At 39.0% G+C, this 26,173-nt stretch overlaps 2 protein-coding genes across 16 annotated transcripts in view; one reads left to right on the top strand and one right to left on the bottom strand.

Annotated features, from left to right (window-relative positions):
• Positions 1–11,468, bottom strand: part of SPEF2 (sperm flagellar 2) — a 105,658-nt gene extending 94,190 nt beyond the window's left edge. For all 6 annotated transcript variants that reach the window (XM_039347874.1, XM_039347870.1, XM_039347871.1 and 3 more), the window contains exons 1-3: positions 11,337–11,468; positions 3,478–3,580; positions 1,478–1,730 (exon numbers count right to left, since the gene is read on the bottom strand). In XM_039347874.1, the coding sequence (XP_039203808.1) occupies positions 1,478–1,730; positions 3,478–3,580; positions 11,337–11,394 (414 nt within the window). In that variant the 5' untranslated portion in view covers positions 11,395–11,468. The remainder of the gene's footprint in view (positions 1–1,477; positions 1,731–3,477; positions 3,581–11,336) is intronic.
• The window catches only part of PRLR (prolactin receptor), a 156,651-nt gene continuing 141,941 nt past the window's right edge, over positions 11,464–26,173 (top strand). For 6 of the 10 annotated variants that reach the window (XM_039347883.1, XM_039347882.1, XM_039347885.1 and 3 more), the window contains exons 1-2: positions 11,508–11,635; positions 13,176–13,284. The gene's annotated coding sequence lies outside the window, so the exon portion shown is untranslated. Of the gene's footprint in view, positions 11,636–11,922; positions 12,045–13,175; positions 13,285–26,173 lie in introns of all 10 variants that reach the window. The other 4 variants (XM_039347884.1, XM_039347875.1, XM_039347878.1 and 1 more) reach the window with 3 other exon arrangements.

Below are 26,173 nucleotides of genomic sequence, written 5' to 3'. Positions count from 1 at the left end.
CAATAAGATAGAAAAATGTGGGTTAGACAGCATCACCACCAGATGAATTCGTAGCTGGCTGACTGGCCGTACTCAGCGTGTGGTCCTCAATGGAACTGCATCTACATGGAGGGAAGTGTGTAACGGGGTGCCCCAGGGCTCTGTTCTAGGCCAAGTGCTCTTCGACATCTTCATCAATGATTTGGACGAGGGGATAGATGGGGAACTCATCAAATTTGCGGATGACACCAAGCTGGCAAGAATAGCCAACACTCCAGAAGACAGGCTTAAGATACAGGAGGACTTGGACAGACTTGAACACTGAGCGCTATCTAACAAAATGAAATTCAATGGTGAAAAAAGTAAGGTTCTACATTTAGGCAAGAAAAACCAAATGTACAGGTATAATAAAGGGGGCACCTTGCTCAATAGTAGTAACTGTGAGAAGGATCTCGGAGTCCTAGTAGACAATCACTTAAATATGAGCCAGCAGTGTGCTGCAGCTGCCAAAAAAAGCCAACACAGTGCTAGGCTGCATTAACGGAGGAACAGAATCAAGATCACATGAAGTATTAATACCACTTTACAATGCCTTGGTAAGGCCACACTTGGAATACTGCATCCAGTTTTGGTCATCACGATGTAAAAAAGATGCTGAGACTCTAGAAAGAGTACAGAGAAGAGCAACAAAGATGATTAGGGGACTGGAGGCTAAAACATGTGAGGAACAGTTGCTGGAATTGGGTATGTCTAGTTTAATTAAGAGAAGGATGAGGGGGGACATGATAGCAGTGTTCCAATATCTCAGGGGCTGCCACAAAGAAGAGGGAGTCAAGCTATTCTCCAAGGCGTCTGAAGGCAGGATGAGAAGCAACAGATGGAAACTGATCAAGGAGAGAAGCAACTTAGAACTAAGGAGAAACTTCCTGACAGTTAGAACAATTAACCAATGGAACAACCTGCCCCCAGAAGTAGTGAATGCTCCAATACTGGAAGTTTTTAAGAAGAGACTGGACAGCCATTTGTCCAAAATGGTGTAGGGTTCCTGCCTGAGCAGGGGGTTGGACTCGATGACCTCCAAGGTCCCTACTACCACCACTACTACTACTACTACTACTACTACTACTACTACTACTATTATTATTATTATTACATACTGCAACAATAACTTTAACACTATCAAACAGCAGTATCTGCCTGTGCCAGGTCCTTGGGAAAGCTCGATAGGTAGATAAAAATGCCAAATCCAATCCAAACATCTGGACTGCATGTTGAACTATAATAATATGTGTCAGACACTTTCAGGAGTGGAATACAATATAAGCACTATTAATTAACAATTAAAGCAGTGCACTCTCGACATCTGGATGAGGTGACCTAAACAGGATTTTGTGTCCTTGTACTGTATTCTCATTCCTAAAAGAAGTAAATAGGAAGGCAATACTTTACTGACAGAAATTCACCATTAAGAAAGATGTCCTAACATAAACAAACTCACCTCACGATATATTTCAGTTCCTACACTTTTAAGCTTTGCATGAGCTGAAGGTCGCATTGCATCCATGGCAACTCCAGTGAGCCCTGCTTTTTTCTTTTTCTCTAGGGCCACATACAATTGGTACACAAGTTTAATAGCAGCTCCATGCTGCTCTGTCATGATGTTTCGGGCTACATTTTGGTCAAACTGTACACCCAGAAGTTGAAGGGTTGGCTCCATGCGAGAAAAGTTGTTAAGTTTTGCATTGGCAAGCCTGTAGAGACAATATAAAAAAGTCTAAATATGTAGAATATGTATGTTCTCCTGTGAGTTCATATGCAAGCCTAACACTCTGCAGTAAGCCTCATGTAGTGTGGCAGCAATGGAACCAAACAAAGTCAGAACTCATAAACATGCTTGGTTTTCAGCTTTAATTCCACTAAAATCTACAGTCTTCAATCTAATACCAACTAATACCAACTCACTGACAGTGAGAACAATTAATCAGTGGAACAGCTTGCCTCCAGAAGCAGTAAATGCTCCAACACTGGAAGTTTTTAAGAAGAGACTGGACAGCCATTTGTCCGAAATGGTGTAGGGTTTCCTTCCCGAGCAGGGGGTTGGACTAGATGACCTCCAAGGTCCCTTCCAACTTTACTATTACTAATCTTAATTGCTTTACAATCAATTGCTATACACATCATTGGAGTTTGACAAGTTTAAGTGGTACCTCCTAGCCAAACTAACTTAAAAATCTAGGTAGACTTAGACTCGGTCACTGTTTGAAGTGGACTGGACTACCAAGAAATATTACAGTTGTAAACTAGAAGAAAAAAAAAATCCTAGAAATCAGTACCAAACAATACTGTGCTCTTGCCATGAAAATTACATGATTTTCTCCATGTAGTCATCAGGAATCTAGTGTGATTCAAGATACCTTATAATTATACAATATAATAATTTATTTGCACACCATGAACTTGGTCAACAAATCCAAGGTCCATCAAGGCTACTGTCCGTATCTCCAAGCTAATTCATATAGGAATCTAAAAGCAGAATAGAATCTTGCCACTGCATCTAAAGTGACATAAGCAGTCATACTGCTTCTGAAATTGGCTACTGTGACTAGTTATATGGTGACAAGAAGTGAACATTTTGTTAATCTATCACAGTATCATATGAAAACCAGTACCTTCTGAATCTGCAAACTGTGAAATGCAAATCATCATCTTGCTATTGGGCTTGACATCAGAATTTAACACTGTCAAGTACCTCCTGAATTTCATAACTGAATCCAACCACTGCTTAATCCTCTTGCTGTTCTTCTTACTGGGGCTGCTTGTTCACTTGATGTCTCCAACCAAGCAAAGGCAAGAATACAAAGAGTACCAAGCTTTACTCTTTTGGTATTCTCCCTTTATACACTGGTAGAAATATCTTGCAGCAAGGGTAGAAAATTTATTGCCTTCCAGATGTTACTCAGCTTCAAGCCCTGTCACGCTATCCAAAATTGCCAATGTACAGCTTATCAGCCCTGCATCACTCTCACCAAAAGTAGTTTGTAAAGTCAGTCTCTGCAATGCAAAGGCAAAGGCCTAGAGACAGTTCACGAAAGTGTTTTCTTTCAAAGCAGAAGCAGTTATATGGAGTAAAAAAAATTGCCCATTTCTGACTTGCTGGTTACTTGCAGATCACAGCCATCTCTGTGATAATTTTGGGGACATGAGTATAAACAAGGTATTCTTTTTGTAATTTTTAACAACCATTGGTCATTCTGGCTATGGATGCAGATTACTGTAGTTCAGAAAAGGAGATCACACAGTCCTTTTCTGTTTCAGTGGGAAACTGACTGAGCATTGGCAAACATGGGAATAAGGGAAAGTTTCTATATAAAAAGTGGGAAAGGGAATTGCAAACTCCCATCCTGTTCTCCAATACAAGAAAGTGTTAACTGAACCTACAGTAATTTAGTTATGATATAGTATACAGAACATTGTTAGACCAGTACTGATACTACTCACCTGCTTTGTGAAAACTGATCAAAATCTTCCTGAAGTTCATACTTGTTTAGAAGTTCTCCGATGAGATAGCCAGAGGAAAATTCTTGGGCGAAAGATTCTGCATCTAATTTAATTTCCAAAGGAAAAAGGAAAGTATTTTGTTTATAAGTTGCAGTTATTTGCATTTGATACATAATCATTCATTATAATGATTGTACAGTATATCAACCCAATTCATTTTCAATGGATTTCTATGGCTTGATTGATGTTTTTATTTCTGTTTGCTGTCTAGAATTCCCAGGCATATGAGTATCTATATACATTTATTAAATAAATACATAAAATATAGCTCATCAATAAACAATGGTTCGTTTGTCACCATGTTAACATAGAATCAGCTTTCTCTGAATCTTCCAATAGATTTATGGAAATAGCTAAGTGAAGAAGTTAATTATGAATTCTCTAATATGAGATAAATTGCATAATCTACCTCACCAACTTTTGCTGATCAAATTGTGACCAGAGTAGCCAAATTACAAAGTAGTTTTCAGACTTAAAAGATTCTGTTACTATAGTTACAATAAAGTAGAATTAACTCGTTTGGTCATGTTTCCTGTCTAGTTTACTAGGGAAGGCTGACATCACCACATTGTGAAGACTACATATTTTTATTTTATATTATATTAATTTTTGTTATTTGTATTATCTTAACCTTATTTGAATAACTTATATTTATTTCTCATTGCCATTTTTATTATTAACTTTTATTTGGAAGGAGTTATATATGATGTATCAAAGGTCAGTCCCCATAAAGTAGTTACAACTAATATTAGTTAATATTTTTTCGAAAGAAAATGTTATTTAGGAATCTTCAAAGGTCATGTGTCAAATAAGAAAGGAAGTATTTAGAAGAAAATGATAACCAATTCAAACATTAAATTTAATTTGTATAGTATCCGTGGACTCTGATTTTGTATAACAGCAATTTTTTTTAAAAAACTATTTTTCTTCAGTTGAGGTTGCTATGACACTGAGATTGTGTTTCACATACTCTACTGCAGACATGTCAAACACAAGGCCCGGGGGCCAGATGTGGCCCGTGAAGTGGTTTCATGTGGCCTGCGAAGCCATCCTGGAAACAGTGAGGGAACAGCCCCCACTGCCTTGGCTCTGGCCCAGGCCGGCTGGGAACCAATGTACAATTTTGTGGTGGCCATCTGTGCTGAAACACATTCAGTCTTACCTCCACAAGGCCGTCTAGAAATAGCGAGGAACCAGCCCCTGCCGTGTCGGCCACGCCCCCTAGGTGCATGCTGGGGAGGTGTCAGCCTTTGTGAGGAATGAAGAAATGGACCATGCCTTGGTGCTTTGCCCCAGTCCACCCCCTTCTGCCAGAGACCCTCAGATCTGTCCCACTCCTGCCCAGGCTCCCATAGGCACCCTTGACGCGAACAATATAGAGCTGGCCATGCCCACCCAGTAGGCCACACCCACTCCATCCACACCCACCCAGTAGGCTGCACCCACCCTGGCCATACCCACCCGGCCCCCCGAGGGCAACCGCAATGCTGATGTGGCCCTCAATGAAATTGAATTTGACACTCCTGCTCTACTATATTATATACTATAGTACTAAAACTCTCCTATTTGCTTGTGTATAGCCTTTAATTGTTCAAAATGATGGGCAACAATTTTTGAACCAAAATACCTCAAATGGGCAAACAGAATGAATCCAAAATTGACATTTGGCAAATTTCATGAAATATTTTATGACATAAAAATTACGATAGAACCGTTTTTGATGTAATACAAAATGTAATAAAACATTTCCTGGGCTAATTATTTGACTCTGCTATATATTTTAACATGGACTATTTCCAAGGCAGATACATCTCTGAATGTATCCCAACTCTTCGAGTGAAGGCAGTGCATTAGAAATTCTGTCATTGTTAAAGGCATTGAGGAATCTGGTATGGAAATATCTGTGATCTAACAAGTCATGGATTGTCTATGGACAGTTTACAAACAATGGATGTAATCTATGGCCCTTAATTTCTAATCCTAATTTTTCAGCCTGCTTGCAAAATCTGATTTAAGTAATAACAAATACTAAAAATCAGTGGTACAGCTTCTTGCAGGTTTGAACAAAGAAATAAAAGTAAAATTGTGGTATAAGCCTGAAGATAGCCTAACACCAGTAAACAAAGGACCTTTCCCAAAAGAAAACATAAAATCACTGCCCTGTGAACTAAAGTGAATAGAACATTGGTTCTTCTGCTTCTCCTCAGGAGGATTTCATCTCCAGTGTGGGTGCTGCTCTGGAGGGAAAGCATTTGTAGCTAAAACATTAGGAACTGTGGAATAAACAAATACCTACAAGGACTGATTGTCCTCTGGAGTCCTTATTAATTGAGAGAACCTAACCACAGTGCATCCCTTGAATCTGTAAAAGCGTCCTGGGTAACCAAAATCCTTTCCTTGTTTTCTTATGGGAATTTCAAATATGTAACTGGATTGCTCAGAAGGAACACCATCCAAAGGCTTTTCACATAAGAAGCTCTGTCTCCAAACTCTTGTAGAGATTTGTTTCCTTAAGTCAGAAGTGTAAAAATCATGGCTTCTCAGCAATTCTTCTGTGGTATCCAGATTGTTCCCCATCTCTCAAAGTGGGCAGGACCAAAGTAGAATTTACTAAGTAGAATTTAGGCCAAATGGGTGACATTAGCAGCATTTTCACCCTTTCCTGAAAGAGTCCTCATCCCACTCACTTTTGATATACAGCCTTCAACATACCACAGAAAGCCCTGAAGCTACATTAATGGAATATGTACTTTCCTGATTCAATAGTGAAACAGAGACTTAAATTAGTGGCTACAAAAGCAAACACGCTCAACAGGCATCTGAACAGGCATTCTGGAAATTCAATGTTAAGTAACTCAAGGCTATCTTAAGCATCATTCAAACTATGCAACCCACATCATTAATTCAGGATTACCAAAAGAGGGAATGCCACACAATTTTTAAAGGTTTAGTCAATCAACTGTATGAATAATTACAAATCAGCATACATTTGTACATGAATAAAAATACCTCTAAGGAAAAACAAGTATTATTCTTTTATTGTGCTTAGATGTGTCATAATAGGTGCTACCTGAACAATTTTCCAGTGCAAAATAATTGAAAGAACAGGTTGCCCATTCAGTTTTGCAAGCAAGACTGTACAAAAATATTTCTAAAATATAGTCTTGATTAATCTCTTCATAAATGGGTGATAAGTCAATTACAACTCTACCTGGATTAGATGTGTGGCTACTTATTAACAAACCAGAAGTTAAGTATATTTTTAACTATTTGATGCAGAAAACATTGTGATGTTTGCTTGAGTTAGTATTTCAGAGATAGACACCTATGAAACTTGGAACATCAGTTTGCAACTGCTACTGCTGATTAACATCAAACATTATGCTATCTCAATGCAGCTCAGATGCAGCACCAAAAGAAGCCTGTTCCTGATCTGAAAAGTGCTAAGAAAGTGATAAGCAAGATTCTGATTCCCTTTTTTAAAATTTCTAAGCTGTTAAAAGTAACTAAAGTTGTTAAGAGTTGGGCAGTGTATAAATATAATTGATTATTAATTAAAGTGGAATTTCTTCTTCCAAAGTTGGTCACATATCAACAGCAGGGCTTTTATATGCTAATAACTCCACTGGATAGAGGAGGAGGCTCAAATATAATATAATATAGAGCTGGAAGAAAATCCATCTCAATTTTATACTAAATTGAAGGTCATGTTCTTTACTAAGATGCCTACAAGCCACAACAGACAACTAATTATAAGTTACAGTGTGAGAGGATAGATGTTGCAAATTGCTTCAACCTGTTTTTCAAGCTTTGAACTCCTATAAGGAGCAATCTAATCACATCATACACAAAGAAGTACTGGAAACATTTAACCTTCTTTTTTTCCCCATTTATGGAAACTGCTCACAAAATCTTCAAAGGCAGGGATCTGAAAGTTGTTAAGTGTAAAGGTTAGATTGCTAGGAGACAGCCAGTCAAAACCTATACCAGGGGTTTTCAAACTTGGCCCTTTTATGACTTGTGGACTTCAACTCCCAGAATTCCTCAGCAGGCACGCTGGCTGAGGAATTCTGGGAGTTGAAGTCCACAAGTCATAAAAGGGCCAAGTTTTGAAGACCCCTGAGCTACACAATACAAGTAGTCCTTGACTTACAACTGGTGGTTTAATGTCCATTCAGTGTTACAACAACCACAGAAAGAGTGCTTTGCAGCCTGTAAAGCACTTCCTAATGTTGTAAACCTTTGCACAAAAACCCTGGTCATGTGATCCTGATTTGGTTGCTTGACAACCTGTCTGCAAGTACTACCAGTTGCCAAACAATCATGCGATTGTCATTTGCAATTTCCTCTTGCAGCTTCCCCAGAATGTCAATGGGAAAGCTGGCAGGGAAGGTTGCAAGCTATTGTCGCCTGCCAAGAGAACTCCCTTTCATTCCTGGGAGCTGACTGAAAAGAGCTGCCTATTGAGAGGAGCAGAGGGGAATTCCTTCGGTGGGGTGCAAAAATAGAGCTCAGATCCTAATGATTTGCTTTGTTTCTGCACCCCACAGAAGGAATTCCCTTCTGTGTACATTGGAGAGATGACATTCTTTGGAGGAAGCTCTTTCTGCAAGTCACTAAAGATGAGAGGGAGCTAAAATAAAAGAAGAGATAATGATAAAGTATGATAAAGTAAGCAGCTCAAGATGCTTTGGGTATCCCTGACAGGCCCAGGGCAGGCCACATGCAAGTGTCTCTCACTCAGAGACACTCAGGGATTGCTTGGATTTCAGCAGGGAAGATTTTCATTTCCTGAGTGGAGCCTCCCAGAGTCTATCCTTATCCTGAGGAATCACACACTCCTTACATGTTACTCTGTCCGCTTAATGACCTGACTTAACACAACTGGGAGTGTCAGGATTGTGATCACTTTACTTAGCAACCAAGATTTTGGGCTCAATTATGGTTGTAAGTTGAGGACTACTTGCAGTCTATTTAGTTCATTACTATCTCTTCCGGGCCTTAGGTGGAAAAACAGCTTTTCTGTACTTGCTGGAGATGTCATGGGTTAGTCTGGGAATTTCTGTGAGCAAATTCCTATTTACTGGAATTGCATCTTTGGCTTAATTGTAATGATATATTCAATATAAATTTGAAGCCTTCTTTTATACAATTGTTTTTTCCACCTCAGGAATAATTATAAAAATGATAATTTCTCACTAATTTCTTTACTACTACTAGAAACAAAATAAGCAGCGATAAATGACATCTAAATTTGATTGTGTGGATCACAACAAATTGAGCAAGTTCTTAAAAAGATGGGAGTACCAGACCATCTTATTTGTCTCTTGAAAAACTTATATGCGGGTCAAGATGCAACAGTGAGAACTGGACACGGAACCACTGATTGGTTAAAAATTGGAAAAGGAGTCCGGCAAGGCTGTATTCTGTCGCCCTGCCTATTTAACTTATATGCAGAGCACATCATGAGAAAGGCAGGGCTAGATGAATCAAAAGTTGGAATTAAGATTGCCGGGAGAAATATCAACAACCTAAGATATGCAGATGATACCACTCTAATGGCAGAAAGTGAAGAGGAACTAAAGAGCTTCTTGATGCGGATGAAGAAGGAGAGTGCAAAAGTTGGCTTGAAACTCAACATTAAGAAAACCAAAATCATGGCATCCGGCCCTCTCAATTCCTGGCAAATAGATGGGGAAGAAATGGAGGTAGTGACAGATTTTATTTTTCTGGGCTCCAAGATCACCTCAGATGGGGACTGCAGCCAAGAAATTAAAAGACGCTTGCTCCTGGGGAGGAAAGCTATGGCAAATCTAGACAGCATACTAAAAAGCAGAGACATCACCCTGCCAACAAAAGTGCGTATAGTCAAGGCCATGGTTTTCCTAGTTGCAATGTATGGCTGTGAAAGTTGGACCATAAGAAAGGCTGAGTGACAAAGAATTGAGACCTTTAAACTATGGTGCTGGAGAAGAGTCCTGCAAGTCCCTTGGCCTGCAAGGCGTTCAAACAGGTCAGTCCTAGAAGAGATCAACCCCGACTGCTCTTTAGAAGGCCAGATCTTGAAGTTGAAACTCAAATAATTTAGCCACCTAATGAGAAGGAAGGACTCACTGGAGAAGGGCCTATTGCTGGGAAAGATTGAGGGCAATAGAAGAAGGGGACGACAGAGAATGAAGTGGCTGGATGGAGTTACTGAAGCAGTAGGTGTGAACTTAAATGGACTCCAGAAGATGGTAGAGGACAGGAAGACCTGGAGGAACATTGTCCATGGGGTCGCAATGGGTCGGACACGACTTCGCAATTAACAACAAATGTGGAATCCCAGATTTGGATTCTGACGGGTATTTATTGTTGTGAATGTTTTGCAAAACAGTGACTGGGAAGACTTGCCATAGATAGTTTACGAAGCATCTATTTCAAATAGCATTTCTTGATTGTGTATTCTTACCTGACCCCTTGTACTTTACCATTGCATTTTGGATTCAAATAAGGCAGCTGCATTTTTTTTCCTGGGATTACACAGCTGCCTTTCTTCCCCAGAAAAGACCATATTTGGTTTAAAGAATTGCAGACATGTGGGTCCCTGTGCACTATAGCAATGCACAGCCCTACGCTTATACTTTTTCTGCTTTTTTCAAGACAGATGGACACACTTTTAAACAAAACACTGGCTATAGATAGCTCTCTTTTTCAAGTTCCAGGAAAGTTCAGGAATGGCTCAGTGAGTTAACAACTGACTGGCTGATTTTGGGCCAGTCGCCCTCTCTCTCAGCTTAGCCTACCTCACAGGACTGTTGTGGGAAAAATAGGAGGAGGGATATTTGGAATGTTTGCTGCTTTGAATTACTTATAAAAATAATAAAAATGGGATATAAATAAATGATTATTCTGGAGCATAGTGTTTTGCTTTGTGACAAGTCAGCTCCCCATTTTTTAAGTTGAAATATATAGGCACACTGGCCCTCTGGGTGGTACAGGCCTCAGATAATTGGTAGAGCATATAGAGATCCAGCAGTCATTAAATCACCATTCTCTTTAAAAAAAAAAAAATACTGCAAAGAATCCTTTCTGCAAATTCAGAGAGCCTATCAAAATACTCAACGTGAAGTTTGTAGAAAAAATTAACCCATGAGTTTCTTTTAAATAATTGGAAAATACAGTACAAAGTAACTGTGTGGAAACACGGTCCAATATTGTTACTGTCATAAAGCACTGCCGCTAAAAATAGTTGTTTTCAATTCTAAAGTATCTCCAATGTACTGCCATTAAATATGTTTTGCTCTCAGTCATCAAAAGTGAATACTTCAAAAGTTTCCACGAGCTTAATGCCAAACTTAAAATCTATATGGTTGCTAGGTGTTGGCATATAATCCATTATTCAATTCCAACACCACAAATGTGCGCAGCTTTCTCCTCAAATGTACCTCATATTATTTTCTAATCTTTTTTTTTTTTTTTAATCTTCCCTTGCAGCAGATAAAGGCAGGCAGAAGTGTCAACCTAGACACCCGTTTTCCAAGGCTGTGGCAAAGCAAAACACCAAAAATAGCATGATGGAGAGGGCAGTGCCTCTGAACATATCCAAAATATCATGCACTTTGGTGCTTTCTCCCACCCTGAATGAAGTGGGGCTCGGTTTCCAGAGAAAAGACACGGTCTGCTTTGAGACAAGCTGGAAAAAAAAAAAAAAAAGAATGTTCCCTCTTGTTGGAGGAGCCTGCTGGGAACCAGTGGAGTAGAGGCAATGCCCCTCGCCTAGGCCTCAAAGCAATGACACCCCGCTTCCTTGGACTCACCCACTGTCCGCGAGAGCTTCACTTCCCGATTCAGCCAATCGCACAGAATGCCAGTCATGGCCGCGAGCGGCCGCAGTTCCGCGCCCTTTCCCCGCTTGGCTCGAGACCGGCTCGAGCCACACTCCGCGTCCCGTCACCACGACAACCAGCACTTTCCCGCCAGCAGGGCTAAAAGACGCGGCCGGCCAAGCAGCACCGGGAGAATAATGTGAGCTTGCGCAGACGAACCAAATTGGCTCTGCTGAGCCCGGAGAAGGTAACAAAGGTCCTGCTGAGAAGCCGGGGAACTCAGTTTGTGGGTGAGAGCATGCGCAGTTTAGAAACTTAATTGTAGCACCCCATCCCACCTTCGGGATTGTTTCGAATCGCTTTGGGAAGGGTGGTGGGGATTTTAATCCCGGAGCACGAAACACCTTTTAATTTTCGATTAATCCTGCAGTTGCTACGTCCCCTTTCTTTCCTCCCTCACTTCCTTTGCTTTGAAAAGTTGCGGGGCAGGTGAAAATTTAACCGCTGTATCCTCCGGTATAATACAAAAAGCTGAATCTCTTCGTGTCTGCTACTGATGCTGATTTTTTTTTTACAGCATCTCTCACATGTTAACGCTAATTCAAACTCTGAACAATGGGAACAGAGGCGTCACTTTATCCAACACTTTATTTAAAAACACCTGAATATTTCTTTTAGTCCGAAGAAGCAGCTTCCTATGTAAGAATTTCAGTTCCATCCTAATAGATTTCATTTATTTAAACATATATATCAATAACCCCCTGATAAAATAGGCATTGTATAGACAAAACCCTTTCCTGAATTTTTATTATTGTTTGGGGAGATACCAATCAAATGAGACAATGCAGAGTTTTTGATTCGGCACTTATTTATTAAATTTATATACCATCTATCCTCTGGGAGCTCAAGGTTGCCTGCAGATTATGATGATGATGAAATCCATTCTGTTGTGTCTGACTCTTGGTAATTCTACGGCCCAGGTCTCTCCACATCTTACAATCTTGCAGTACTTTGAGTTTTTCTATACTCTAACTCAGGGGTAGGCAACCCAAAACACTCAAAGAGCCACTTGGAGCCGTTTCCCACCAAAAACAAAACACCGGGAGCCGCAAAATCCTTTTGATATCTAAAATGAAGATAACGCTGCATATATCCTTTTTTACCTTTATTATAGGTGTGTGTGTGTGTTTGTGTGTGTGTGAGAGAGAGTGAGAGAGAGAGTGTGTGTGTGTGTGTGTGTGTGTGAGAGAGAGAGAGAGAGAGAGAGAGAGAGCGCAGCCCAGCAGTGTCATGGTGGCCATGCCCTCTGCGCCCCGCAGCATCATCTGTACACGATGGGGTGCGAGGGTGGAGTCTTGTCCCTGCTGCCAGGCTGCATGTCCTTGGCTGCGCTGCTCTGCGCAGGCTGCGCCCAGGGCGACTCTCCTCCAGGCGGGCTGCTAGTGAGGGGGCCATGATGTGGCGGGGCTGGGGCGATGGCGTGTGTGCCCACAGAGAGGGCTCTGAGTGCCACCTCTGGCACCCGTGTCATAGGTTCGCCACCACTGTTCCAAATGATCAGATTTGAAACAGTGAATCTTCAATCTAGAAACCAGAGTTGTTAGTGCTGGATTTTTAAACCCATTTCTGAATTTTATCTCTGTTTGGTTTTCTACATCTCATAATTTTAAATTTTAATGAAATCTTATTTTTATACACTGTATTACATTGTGTATAAGATAGGAAAAAAAATAGTTTAAAACTGAGTTATTGTGGTTTTTGTTACCTGGATTCTTCATAAAGTATCTGGATTTACTTGAAAGTAAAACTTGGGTTTGTTTGTTTTTTCAGGGAATCTCACTGGCAACCCTGATAGAACTTGGATAGAGTCCTACAAAGCCAGAGAAACTCAAACTCTGCAAGCAAGCAACCATTTGTAGGAACATTTTCTCTCTATGGGGTGAGTTTTGGAAAGAGTTCTGTTTGCCTTTGCTCTCCTGTCTTAATAGATCTTCTTCACCTGGAGATAGTGAAGGTGTGACCAATGTGAAGAAATTGGTTTGGATTGCTAGAAGCAATAATACTGTTTGTTTTGGCTTACAATGAGGTATAAACCCAGCCAGTGACTCTTGCAACTTTTTAATGTACTTCAATGAACTTCTTTGTGCATTTTCTCCTGTGCTGCCTGTTATGGATAGAAATTTTTTTTATTTTGAACGAGAGCAATCTAGAAAGAGGGTGAGCTGGAGAGGATTTGGAAATCTTAATTGTGAAAATAATGGTGCATTATCCATGTCTGTATTTCAGTCCCATTCATTCAGAGAACATTCTGCAGAATGAAATTAGTGGGTCTGACCTAACAGACCTAATGGAATGGGGAGATTAATGGGGAGAATCAGATCTTCCCTGACTTCTTTGCTTCCATAACAGAAGCAACACACTGGAGAGGCCCTATAAAAATCAGGTCTCTTTAGGAATTGTCATCTCATATTCCTCAGTAATAGTCACCAAGCCTGTGAATATACTGGGATCAAGTGAAAATGTTTAGACTGCTTAAGTGCTTAGAATCAAGCATATATAATCCATTTATGAACAGTAATCTAAGCTTCAGTCTTAATGTGTTGAGCTGGACTGGGGAAAACCTGTGCTTCTGAAGGATGGTGATACAAGTATTGCTTGGCAATATATTTTCTGAATAGGAGTCGATTTACTCTGATTTTGCCTTGATTATGTAAAAAAAAGATGGAAGATATTAGCATCATATTTATTTAATTAAAATGCCTAAAGTCTGCTCAATACCTTATTGGTACCAATGAGATTTCAGTAGCTCTTGCTCATTTTGCATATTACTGAGAGATGAGTCAAAATGGCCATCAGTTTAATGTTTAAACCACATGGTGAATATAGGTGGTCCTCAACTTTTGACCACAATTGGGATCAGAATTTTGGTTACTAAACAAAGTGGTTGTTAAATAAGTATATAACCTTTATTGCCATGGTTATTAAGCAAATCACTCCAGTGAAAGAATCATGTGATTGTTAAGTAAATCTGATTTCCCTCATTAACTTTGTTTGTTGAAAGCTAGTTGAGAAGGTTGCAAATGGTGATCACATAATTCTGGGATGCTGCAACTGTCATAAATACATGCCAGTTCTAAGCACCCAAATTTTGATCATGTGATGATGGTGATAATGCATGGGTTGTAAGTGATAGGACTTTTGTAAATTACTTTTTTCAATGCTATTGTAAAGTTGATCAGTTGCTAAACCAATGGTTATAAGTCAAGGACTACCTCTATTTCAGCCAGATGCAGGATATACATATTTTAAAATCAAACAGTTAAAGACTATGGAGTACTGTAGTTCTTTATTTTTGAGGAAATATATCTCTGATAGTTCACATGTTTGTTGCCAGAAGAAAACAGTTCAAATTAAATATGTAAACTACTGTGTTTGATAAAAGGGTGGGATACATTTATAACCATCTGTTTATAATAATAAAAAACTGTTCTTACACAAGAGCACTTTATAAAAGCATGACTCAGTATATAAATCTTACTCATATGTAGTTTGCTTCAGGCCTTATTATGTGGGACTGAATCTAAGACCAGTCCTTTTAACGGTTAAATCAATTTTGTATTTATTGCTTTGTACACAGTATTGAAATTCAGTTGTAAAATTCAATCTTGCACCCAGGGACTTAGATCCATGTGATGGAGAATATTCCTCCCTCTTCTGTGCATCCTTAGAAGCTACACTAAAAGCTTGGTGATTTTAGAAACAGATTTTGAGATATTCTGGGGACTCTGACAGGAATCATCAACTACCATCAGCAGAAACATACAATGGGATTTCTTTTTACTTTTGAATTCCCCTTCACAGAAGGTGTACAAAGTTGTATTGTATAAGTATTGATAAAGGCTGTAATGAAATCCAGGTTGATTGATAAACTCAATTATTTTGCACAATGTTTGACACTGATCCAAGTACAATAATATAAGCCTGCGGTTTGACGTATGTTCTAGCTGCATCAGGGCTGACCTGACACAATACTGTCTTTTACTTGAAGACTAGATTGTGCTATGTAAAAGCTAAACTACATTTTAAGTTAGTAATGTGTTTCCAAAACAGGCTTTCCAACTGATCGTTTTAATATTTTGAAGGAAAGAAAACAGCTATGGGCACTCATCTGTAATGTGCTCTGAATTCAGACTAAAGATGTAGTTTCAATTGAATTTTTTTTTAAAGCATCTCTTTCATCTTCAGAATGTTCTGGAAATACATGCATCAGAACAAATGAGGACCTACTGTAATAGTGTTATTATCATTCTGTCATTCAGTTGCTGGTAAACTCACCATGATAGTAGATACTTATCTTTCTAACAATGTCTTTTTCAATTGTCTTCAGTTCTCCAAACCATCAGAGTCTTCCCACAAGACTCTTTAAAGTATTTGTCCAAAATATTTCATAATATTTATAGTTTCATCACTAATACTTGCAGTGAACCATTTAGTTATAATTATTTGTTTTTCTTGCTGTCCAAGCTATTTCTCATAGTATTCTTCAGCACTGCAAGACATTTTCTTGTTTCAGTAATTCAGATTATTAACCTTTCAAGCCATATCAACAGTGACTTAGCAGTATGTTCCTTTATTGTTAACATGATGTCTTCTCATTTTAATCTGCCATGAATTGTTTTCCCCACAATCTTTTTCAGATGTCTCTTTATTTTATGGCTATAGTCAAAATTCCTGTGAAATTTTTGAGCCTAGGAAAATAAGCACTGTTACTGCTTCTTGCCAATTTGTATTGGGCTATGTTGGGCTCTTATTATGTCCTGTTGACATAATCTTAGTTTTAGTAACATTGAGCTGTACAATGGCTTTTGTAATCTTTTCTTTCACCTTCATCCACAGATTCCTTAAGTCTTCCTCACTTCAATCTTCAAGAATGTTTGAGGATGCTGATTTTTACTATTTATTCTAGTCCAGAATTATATCTTTTGCTTATCAGTTAAATCAATAAAGTGAAAATATGCAAACTTGGCACAATTAGTTCCCAGTTTGTTGCTCCTTATTCCATTTGAACTCCATGTTACTTTGCTTCCTGGTCAATATACACATTTTTAAATTGGCGGACTTTATGGGCTCACCCATGTTTTAAGGGTTATTTGTATTTTCTTGTTGCACACTAAGCCAAAAGCATTAGTCTAATCAATAAAGCAAAAATAGATGTCATTATGGAACTTCACATCCTTTCCCATCATCCATCAGATGTTAGCAATATGATCTTAGGTTGCCTCTTTGGAATCCAGCTTGTATATATGACATTTCTCATTCCATGTATTGTTAAAGTTTGGATTGCAAAATCTTGGAATCCAACTTGTATATCTGACATTTCTCATTCCATGTATTGTTAAAGTTTGATTGCAAAATCTTGAGCACTATCCTAATAACATGTAGAGGTAAGTGTAATTGTTGATACTTTGAACATTCTTTGTCATTTTTTTGTTTGATATGGGTTATAAATTGTTATATGGATCAGTAATCTCAATAAAGATTTTGTGTATGTGTGTGTATGGATGGGTGTATATATGCATATAAATTGCTCTTGGCCAATATTACACTTTCTATTTCTGGATGTACTCCTTTAATTGAATCATCTTTTAGATTTTTAAACAATTCTGTTGATATTTTATCCACTCCTTCAACTTTGTTATTAACAATATTTTCTAATGCCCATTTTACTTTCTAGAATATCTGGCTTTACTTAAATAATCAAATCTTCACTGTTCTTTATATAAACCTTAACTGTCTTTTTATATTTTTGTTCATTATTGTATACCACTCAGAGTTAAATTCCATGAGATGGGCAGCTATATAAATATGATAAATAAATAAAATATGTATAATTGATTTGGAGATATTTTCTGTGTAGTTTATCCAAACAGTTGCATACTTCTTTTTGTGTCTTCTTTATCCAATAGATCTTTGATTTCTGTTGTTTTATTGAATCCGTCTTTGCACCAAATGTTGCAGTAATTTGTGTAAATAAATTTCTTGCCCTTCCCATTTGGTTGTAATCCTTTATGTCTTCATATTTCTTTGATTACATGCTTTTCTCTTTTTGTATTCCCCTTGAACTATTCATTACTTGGGCAGATTTTCTTGTCTCAGCCATCTTTTTCTTTCTGTCTTCCACTATTTTCAGCTTATTGACCTTCAACTCTCAGCAATTGCTATGTTGGATATGGAATTCTTGGAACTGAGGTTCATATGACTGCAAGTTTACAAGTTTAGGAAACACTCATATAGACATTTATGATACAAGAATGACAGTTTCGTATTTGATGCTTTTTGTGAATATCTTATAAGTGGATAATACCACAGTTTTTGAGTTTTTAGCTATTGATCATTTGAAAAACAAGAATCCAATGAGGTAGTTTAAGGTGAGAGATAGTCTCGTTAAACACAGAACTGAACCACAATCTCCCTGATCTCAGTTGGTCATCTGATCCTCAAAACTCTATTGCTTAAAAACATGTTTATACAATAAGGATTGTTTTTGAGTCAATTACATTTAAGTTTTTCTCCACAAAAGTGATTTCAAAAGGGCTGTATGTTTGTGTGAGAGAAAGAGAGAACACCTTGGCCAAGTGCTAACTTCTGCAGGCTTCTTAGGCAAGATGAATTCTCTGGACCCACTACTTCCTTAATGTCTTACATGTACCCTGACGTGCAACCTAAATGCTGGAGATGTGGTTACAAGGAGGCTTCCTATTATCATATTTGGTGGTCATGCAGAGAGATAAAAGCATTTTGGATCAAAATATGGTGGAATATCCAGAGAATTTTTAGAAGGAGGGTAAAATTCACTCCGCAATTATTTTTGTTAGGTATTGTTACAGATTGTGATACAAAGGAGGTTGTATTGATGTTAAACTTGATCACAGCCGCGAGGCTGTTAGTTGGACAATATTGGAAGAAGGAATCTTTGCCTACATTGCAGGAATGGTTTTTTAAAGTAGCTTATCTGGCGGAAATGGCAAAGATTTCGGCTTTCTTAAAGCAACAAACGCAAGAGAAGTTTTTTGCTATCTGGGACAAATGGATAAAATTTATACAATTTAGATTGGGTATACAAAAATATTATATAGCTTTTTCATAAGTTTTATTTTTATATATATTATAGATATCTTTTTTATATATATAAATATAAAGTTTTTAATTTAATTTTTATTTTTTTTTTTTTTTTTTATTATTATTTCTTAAGCCTATATTCTGCTCTGGGAAGCTCAGGGGGGGGGAAGGGTGGGTTTTTGGGAGGGGCGTGGGGTGGGGGTTTTTTTTTATATGTATTGTTTAATTTTTTTTTTCTTTTGTATATGTTGTTTTTTGTTCTGTATTGTTCTTGTTTTTTTGTAAAATTTATAAAACTTTTAATAAAAAAAAAAAAAAAACTCTATTGCTTAAAAACATGTTTATACAATAAGGATTGTTTTTGAGTCAATTACATTTAAGTTTTTCTCCACAAAAGTGATTTCAAAAGGGCTGTATGTTTGTGTGAGAGAAAGAGAGAACACCTTGGCCAAGTGCTAACTTCTGCAGGCTTCTTAGGCAAGATGAATTCTCTGGACCCACTACTTCCTTAATGTTCCCAATCTGTTTTATTTGCTTTCCTAATTTAAAGCAAAAGAAAATAGCAGAAAAAGTTGCTCATCCATGTCCTAATTTATATCACAGCTCACCTGAAATAACAAGGAAGTGAAAAAAGAACCAGAATTTTAAGGTATTGGGAATGGATGCTTAGCTAGAGAGTAACTGCAGCTTCTGATCAACTGACAGTAGCTGCTTCCAAAAGAACAGGAGCTTGACCTCATAATTTCATATGTCACATGAGCTTAATCTTTATGGATTGAGAAAATGACCCATAAAGTATACTTGCAAATGGAAGGACATTCAAAAGCAATAGACTATCTTTGAATCTGAATCATGGTGTTCAGCAATTCCTGACGTGGGCTGATGTTAAACCAGTGAAGCTTAACTGTCCTAACATCAGCATATGAAATCCTATTTTAAAATAAAGTCTGTTTCATTCAGGGAAACTCATTCTCAAATATATGTATAGAAGTAAGAATACTCAAAAATTATTAAAAAATATATTTTTATAAGAACTATATTTTTTATAAATTATAAAAAGTATAAAATAAAAATCTAGGGAGCAACAGTACTTGCATCTGAACCCCTAATTGACTGTAAACACAGGAAAACTAATCAGCTTATGAAATCCTATTTTAAAATAAAGTCTGTTTCATTCAGTGAAACTCTTTCACATACATACTGCAAGTACTGCTGCTCCCTAGATTTTATTTATTTTATAATTTGTTATAATTTATAAACATATTTTAATCATTTTTAATATTAATATATATATTAATTCTCTCTCTCTCTATATATATATATATATATATAATTGAAATATTTTTATAATTTTTGAGTATTATTTAACATATATATATTAAGAATACTCAAAAATTATTAAAAATATTTTAATAAATTATAAAAAATTATAAAATAAATAAAATTTAGGGAACAATAGTAGTTATATCTGAATCCTCAAGTGAACGTAAGCACAAGAAAAGTAATAAGATAGTGATAACTCGTTCAGTTTCTTGAATATATTCTCCAGGACCAAAATAGGCTGGCAGGCATATATTCTTCTTCTTGTGCCATATCCGTTATCAGACATTGGCGATCATGTTGGCTATCCTGTTTTTATCAGCAGCCGCACGAAAAAGTGCTGCTGAGTTTTGTCCAAACCAGTCCCTTAGATTTTGAAGCCATGATGTTCTTCTTCTGCCTGGACCTTGATTGCCTTCAATCTTTCCCTGGAGGATTAAATGGAGTATGCCGTATTTTTCTGGATGTCACATCACATGTCCGAAATATTCTAATGTTTGTTTTTTAATTGTTTTGATGATTTCCCTTGGCTTTCCTAGGCGGCTTATCACCTCCTCATTTCAGATCTTGTCAATGCAGCTTATACGTAACAGCTGCCTGTAAATCCACATTTCAAATGCTTCTAGTCTCTTCAGGTGGCCTTCTGTCAGAGACCAACTCTCTACTCCATAGAGCAGGATAGAAAAAATATAGCATCTGACAAGCCTGATTTTCAGTCTTAGGCTTATGTCATGACTGCAGAAGACCTTTTTCATTTTGAAGAATGCTGTTCTAACTTTCTCTATCCTTGTCTTTACTTCAGTAGTCATGTCCCAGCTTTCATGTAGATTAGAACTGAGGTGCGTGATCCTTTCAACTTTTTCTAGTGGTATTCCTTCTGAATTTATTAGTGGTAAATTAACGGGTTGTTTGCTGATGACCATGATCTTGGTTTTTGAGGTGTTAAGCTTCAAGCCGTATTTTTCAGATATTTCTGTGACTTTGTTGATGAGAAGCTGAAGGTCTTCATGCTTACTGGCAAGCAGAATTGTATCGTCAGCATATCTTAAGTTTACTTTGATGCCAGCATCGATGTTCTCCAGTGCCTTGTTGAAGATTGACTCAAAGTAGATATTGAACAACAGTGGAGACAGAATACATCCCTGTCTGACCCCTCTTCTTATTTCTGCATCAGCTGAATATTTTTGGCCTGGTCTCACATTTGCTACCTGATGCCAATACAGATTCTTTATGATTTGGATGTCTTTGTCATCTAGTCCCCCTTGTTTCAGGATTTCTAATAGTTTGCTGTGTCTTATGTTATCAAAAGCTTTTTCAAAATCAACGAAGCACATGTAAACACTGTGATTGATATCTCTACAATGCTGTACAAGAAATTGAATGCTGAATAGCGCATCTCGTGTACCAAGATTGTTTTTGAAACCAGATTGTGTGCTACCTAGACGCTCTTCAATTTTGTAATGGTGAAATACAGCTAAGAGCGATCTGAAAATAGACAACAAAGACAAAAATGGATTGATTCAATGATTAGCTGACTCAGCATTCTTTGACCTCTAAAGTAGGAAGTTTGTACTTATATGTATATTTGGATAGCAAAAAATACTATTTTAACTGAGTTTTACATCATAAACTGTCAGCAAGATTTAGTGAACTAATTAAATCTTTATGATGAGGCAAAACCAGTCTTTTCCCATATTTAAATAATGAAGATATTTGTGTGAAGAAGAACAAAAGAGAGGCATATCAAAATCTGCTTTCTGAGTTGGAGATGCTCCTAATTACTTAATTCCCTATAAATAAAACAGCCTGCTGATTGTGGTTCAGCAGTATGAGGGGTTTAAGCTGATGAAGAGAGCCATAGAGCAGAAGTCCCCAACCTTTTGAGTACCAAGGACCGGTTCCGTGGAGAGAGGTTTTTCTGCAGGCTGGAGGGGGCATGGTTTCATGTACTGCCTGCATCCTGTTGGATGGGGCTTTGCTTGTTTGTGTGGACCGGTTTCTGGCATGCTGTGGTCCAAGTGCCAGTCCACGGACCGGGCTTGGGGACCTCTGCTATAGAGGATTGCAGAAGAAAATTATGTGAACAAAAATATTCAGTATTTTTATCCTTGGGGATGTAGCACTTGTGATTTCCCAGGAGTCCTTAACCTCTCATCACAACTGGAACTCATAAAGAAAAAAACAAACCTGCTCTAGCTCTCAGTATTCTTTTGTACCATTAGATAAGGAAGGGAGGAACCTAAGCAGAAGTAAAGAAATAAAGGGAGGGGGCAATTGTGCAATGGTATGTCAGAATCTGATACTTATTTAACCACTGGCATTTGCATATTTTCAAACTGCTAGGTTGGCAGGACCTGGGGCAAGGACAGGAGCTCATTCCGTCACATGGCTCAGGTCTTGAACCTGGGCTGCTGGCTTTCCGGCCGACAAAAGGTACCACTTCAGTGGGAAGGTAACAACACTCCATAATGTTATGCTGGCCACTTGATCGTGGAAATGGCCCTGAAACAGAGATGAACACACATACCCCATAGTTGGCCACAATTAGTGGAGTAAAATGTGCAAGCAGTCCTTTAGCCTTACCTTTTATGTCAGACCAGGGGTCTTCAAACTTGGCCCTTTTAGGACTTCAACTCCCAGACTTCCTCAGCCAGGCATGTGTCAGACTGACCTTCGAAAAATGGGAGGAAGAGCTGCAACCTAGACAACCATCATCAGTCCCCTGAAGGAAAAAGGTTGTGGGAAGAAGCATCTCAGAAGGACCCTTCCTAGTTTTCTGGAATGTAAAAATAGGGAGAAGGGCTTTCAGACTAGCAAGTTTCTGCTACTTGTAATCTTACAATAAAAGTAGTGTTAATTCTCATGGCTGGTGCTTCTTGTCTGAATTACCTTAAACAGCTGATATACTGCTTGCAGCTGCAATGACATAGAAGCCCTTAGGATTAAAGATCTTGTAAGGTAATTACACACCTTGTGTAGTGTTCTCAATTCCGGGCTGCATTAGATACTGTTTCTACAGCTGTGCAAGGATCTGGATCTGTAGGGGAAATGTATGGGCATGCCTGTTGCACCTGTTTGTAACGCCTTTAAAAAAGCTGCATCGTTTTCTGGCTTCAAGGTAATGATACATTTGGATTAAGGTGGTTCAAGTATCTACAACATGTGTGCCCACACATTCTCTGAATCATTGTTTCTCTTTTGAATTAGCATCATTGCACAACTCTGTTTTCTTACTAAGAGCTTGTGAAATATGGACGTGTATTTTATACATTTCTGTATTTAAAACATAAGATACTGTACTTGTGTCAGATCCCCAAACTCTTTTTCTTTTCCCTGCAAATGTGCTCTTGTTTGGGGCCTGCCATTCTGCTGGGAGGGGGAGGAATTTGCTTTCGCTTGGGATAACTTTCACTTTCAACTTTTCCTCTCCCGCCTCTATCCACTTGAGAGAAGAATATATCTCCCTTATCAAGGAGACAGTTATGAAGGATGCACGCCAACTGTACCAGTTACCCAAATATCATGGCAACTGTGGATTGGTTGGATTTCAAATGGATATTATGACTTTGGTGGGAGGAGGAAGATTGCTAATTTAACTATACCGTTTAAGAGGGATTTCCCCCAGATCTCGCCTTGACTTCCCTACTGTCATTAACCCCTAATAAAATTTCCTTTTGAAACAATGCCTGTTTCAAAAGTTCTGCTTTCTAGGGTGGTTAGCTGAGGTGAATCCTTACATAAGGCGAAATCTGCATAGTACTCAACCCAGAGAAGCTGCTGCTCTGCTGGGGAGAGGTGCAACTGAATTCCACATGGAGAAGTTCCAGGAAGAGAAATGGGCTGAAGATCTCCTCTGCTTGAAACCAGATGAAAGCCTCTCCAGGGGCCTGGAAGAAGCTGGACCCTTTGGTGAAGAAGACTGAGCCAGATGGTCACTCGGGGTTGGGAAAAAAGAAGGATGGGAAGAAAAAGCCCTGAAAGTCATCCTTACTCAAGGTGGAGGGAAGAAAAAGGCAAAGAAAAAAAAAATCCAGAACCTATCCCTCCTGATAAAGATGAAGAAAAGGAAGAATTGAAATCAGGGACAATGAAAGTGGTGATGGAGTACATGAAAAAGTCCCTCGATGACTTTAAGATGCAGCTAAAAGAATGCCCGAATTGGAGGAAGAGGCAGAGAGCAAATTGGAGGAAGAGGAATCGGAGGTCCAAGAGTAGCGGCTGGAGCCCAAGAGGCAGTACCAGATGAGGCCGTCTGTCTCAATGAACCAGAGACAGACCACCTCAACTAGCCAAGGTGAAACCGATTCCGATCAGAGTGAAGTTTGATGGAGACCTGAAGTGATTGGGGTATTTCCTGGCACAAGTGTTCACCTACATGCAAATTTATGGGAGAACACTGCCTACCGATGTCGAGAAGGTCTGGATAGTTACCCTAGCTTTGGAAGCTTCAAAACGCAATCAGAGAAGCGAGGGGAGACCGCACAAGGTTTGCCTGCCCCATCTCGCACCACTGCCTGCTTCAAATGTGGTAAAGAGGGACATCGAGCCATGGATTGCTGCAGCAAGACACCTGCCAAGGAAGGGGATCGTCTACTGGCTGGAAGACTTCCAAGAGCCTCACTGCACCCCAGGGAGACTGCAATGAGATCCGAAGAAGTTGTGGAGCTTCCCCAGAGGGTCGAGCTCCGACTCCATGGTACGATGACCCAGAAAAGACAGAGAACGACTACAAAAATGACCCATTGGTGAGTGAGCCAACTGACTTCATAACAGTGCCCCTAGAATTTTCCGTACCCGGCACTGGAAGGACAGTAAAATTAGCAGCCTTGCTGGACTCAGGGTGCACCCAATACATGATTAGCCCAGAACTAGTGGAAAAAATGGGGATACCCCTCAGGAGGCTACAAATTCCAATTACCTTTTGCCAATTGGACGGCTGAGTTGCGGGGGGGTGCCTGTCAGTTTTGCCACCAGACCCTTACATATTGACCTGGGGGGCCACGCAGAAACTAGCGTTTATTGTGGCACCAGGAATGGAGTGGCCATTAGTTTTTGGGCTGGCTTGGCTAAAGAAGTAGAACCCCATGATCAACTGAAGGTAAGGACAGTTAAAATTCCCACGGGGAAGCCCCGCCCATCTCTGAAGAAAATGGCAGGAGATGTGGATCATGCCAAAATTTTGCCTCCACCTTTAGTGAGTCAGATCTACAAAGCCTCCCAATGGAACACTGCGATTTGGCTGAGGTGTTCAGCGAACAGAGAGCAGACGAACTCCCCCCCCCCTCACCGGCCCACAGACTGTGCTATTGAAATCATTCCAGGGGCAAAACTGCCCAAATCAAAAATGTACTCTATGACTCCCAGGGAGTTAGATGAACTGGGAAAGTTTATCAAAAAGAATTTAGAGCGGGGTTTTATAGATCCTGCTAGACCCCGGGTAGCAGCCCCTCTATTATTCAGAGAAAAGAAAGATGGCTCTCTTCGTCTGTGCGTAGATTATAGGAGTATGAATGCTGTGTGCATGGAAAACATGTATCAACTACCTTTAATGAAAGACATGTTAGTGCACTTGTCTAAAGGGAAAAAATTTTCCAAGCTAAACTTGAGGGAAGTGTATTACCGCATACAAATAAAGAAAGGGGATGAACGGAAAACTGCCTTCAACTGCCCGTTGGGTTGCTTCCAATTTAAAGTTCTCCCTTTTGGACTACAAGGGGCCCCTGCAATATTCATGCAATTGATCAATGAAGTTCTACATGAGCTCCTGTATAAAAGGGGATTGGTTTACCTGATGATATCCTTATTTACACCGAAACCAAAGATGAACACATTAAGCTAGTCAGATTGGTACTAAAAAAGCTGCGCTCTGCCAAACTGTATGCCAGACTGTCAAAGTGTGAATTCCACAAAGATCGTATTGATTACTTGGGCTATTGTATATCCAACAAGGGGGTAGAGATGGACCCAGAGAAAGTGAGAGCAGTCTTGGACTGGGCTCCTCCAAAAACCAGGAAACCAAAATGTCTTAGGATTTGCGAACTTTTACAGATAATCCATCCTGCCTTTTGCACAGATTGCCCTCCCAATCACAAACTTGTTAAAAACCTGAGGGGGGAGGGATAAGCCAAAGCCCAGTCAACTGTAAAAATGGACAGGAGAGCATCAAGCAGCTTTTGAAAAATTAAAGAGATTTTTTTCTGAGCGGGTTTTGAAACATCCGGAACCAGAACAACCTTTTATATCCAAGCTGATGCCAGCGATGTGGCTGTAGGAGTTGTGATGGTTGAATTGAATTTGCCAAAGAACCTATGGTAAATCCACCCTGTTTTCCACTGCAGCTTACTCAACCCGGAGGTTACTTCTAACCTTAGGCCTCCTGCACCTCAGGT

The sequence above is a fragment of the Crotalus tigris genome, unplaced genomic scaffold (assembly GCF_016545835.1).
Source record: "Crotalus tigris isolate CLP2741 ecotype Arizona unplaced genomic scaffold, ASM1654583v1 scf7180000018103.2265978, whole genome shotgun sequence".
In the NCBI taxonomy this organism is placed as follows: Eukaryota; Metazoa; Chordata; class Lepidosauria; order Squamata; family Viperidae; genus Crotalus; species Crotalus tigris.
The sequence above is the reverse complement of the archived record's forward strand: the minus strand, read 5'-3'. Positions and strand labels throughout refer to the sequence as shown.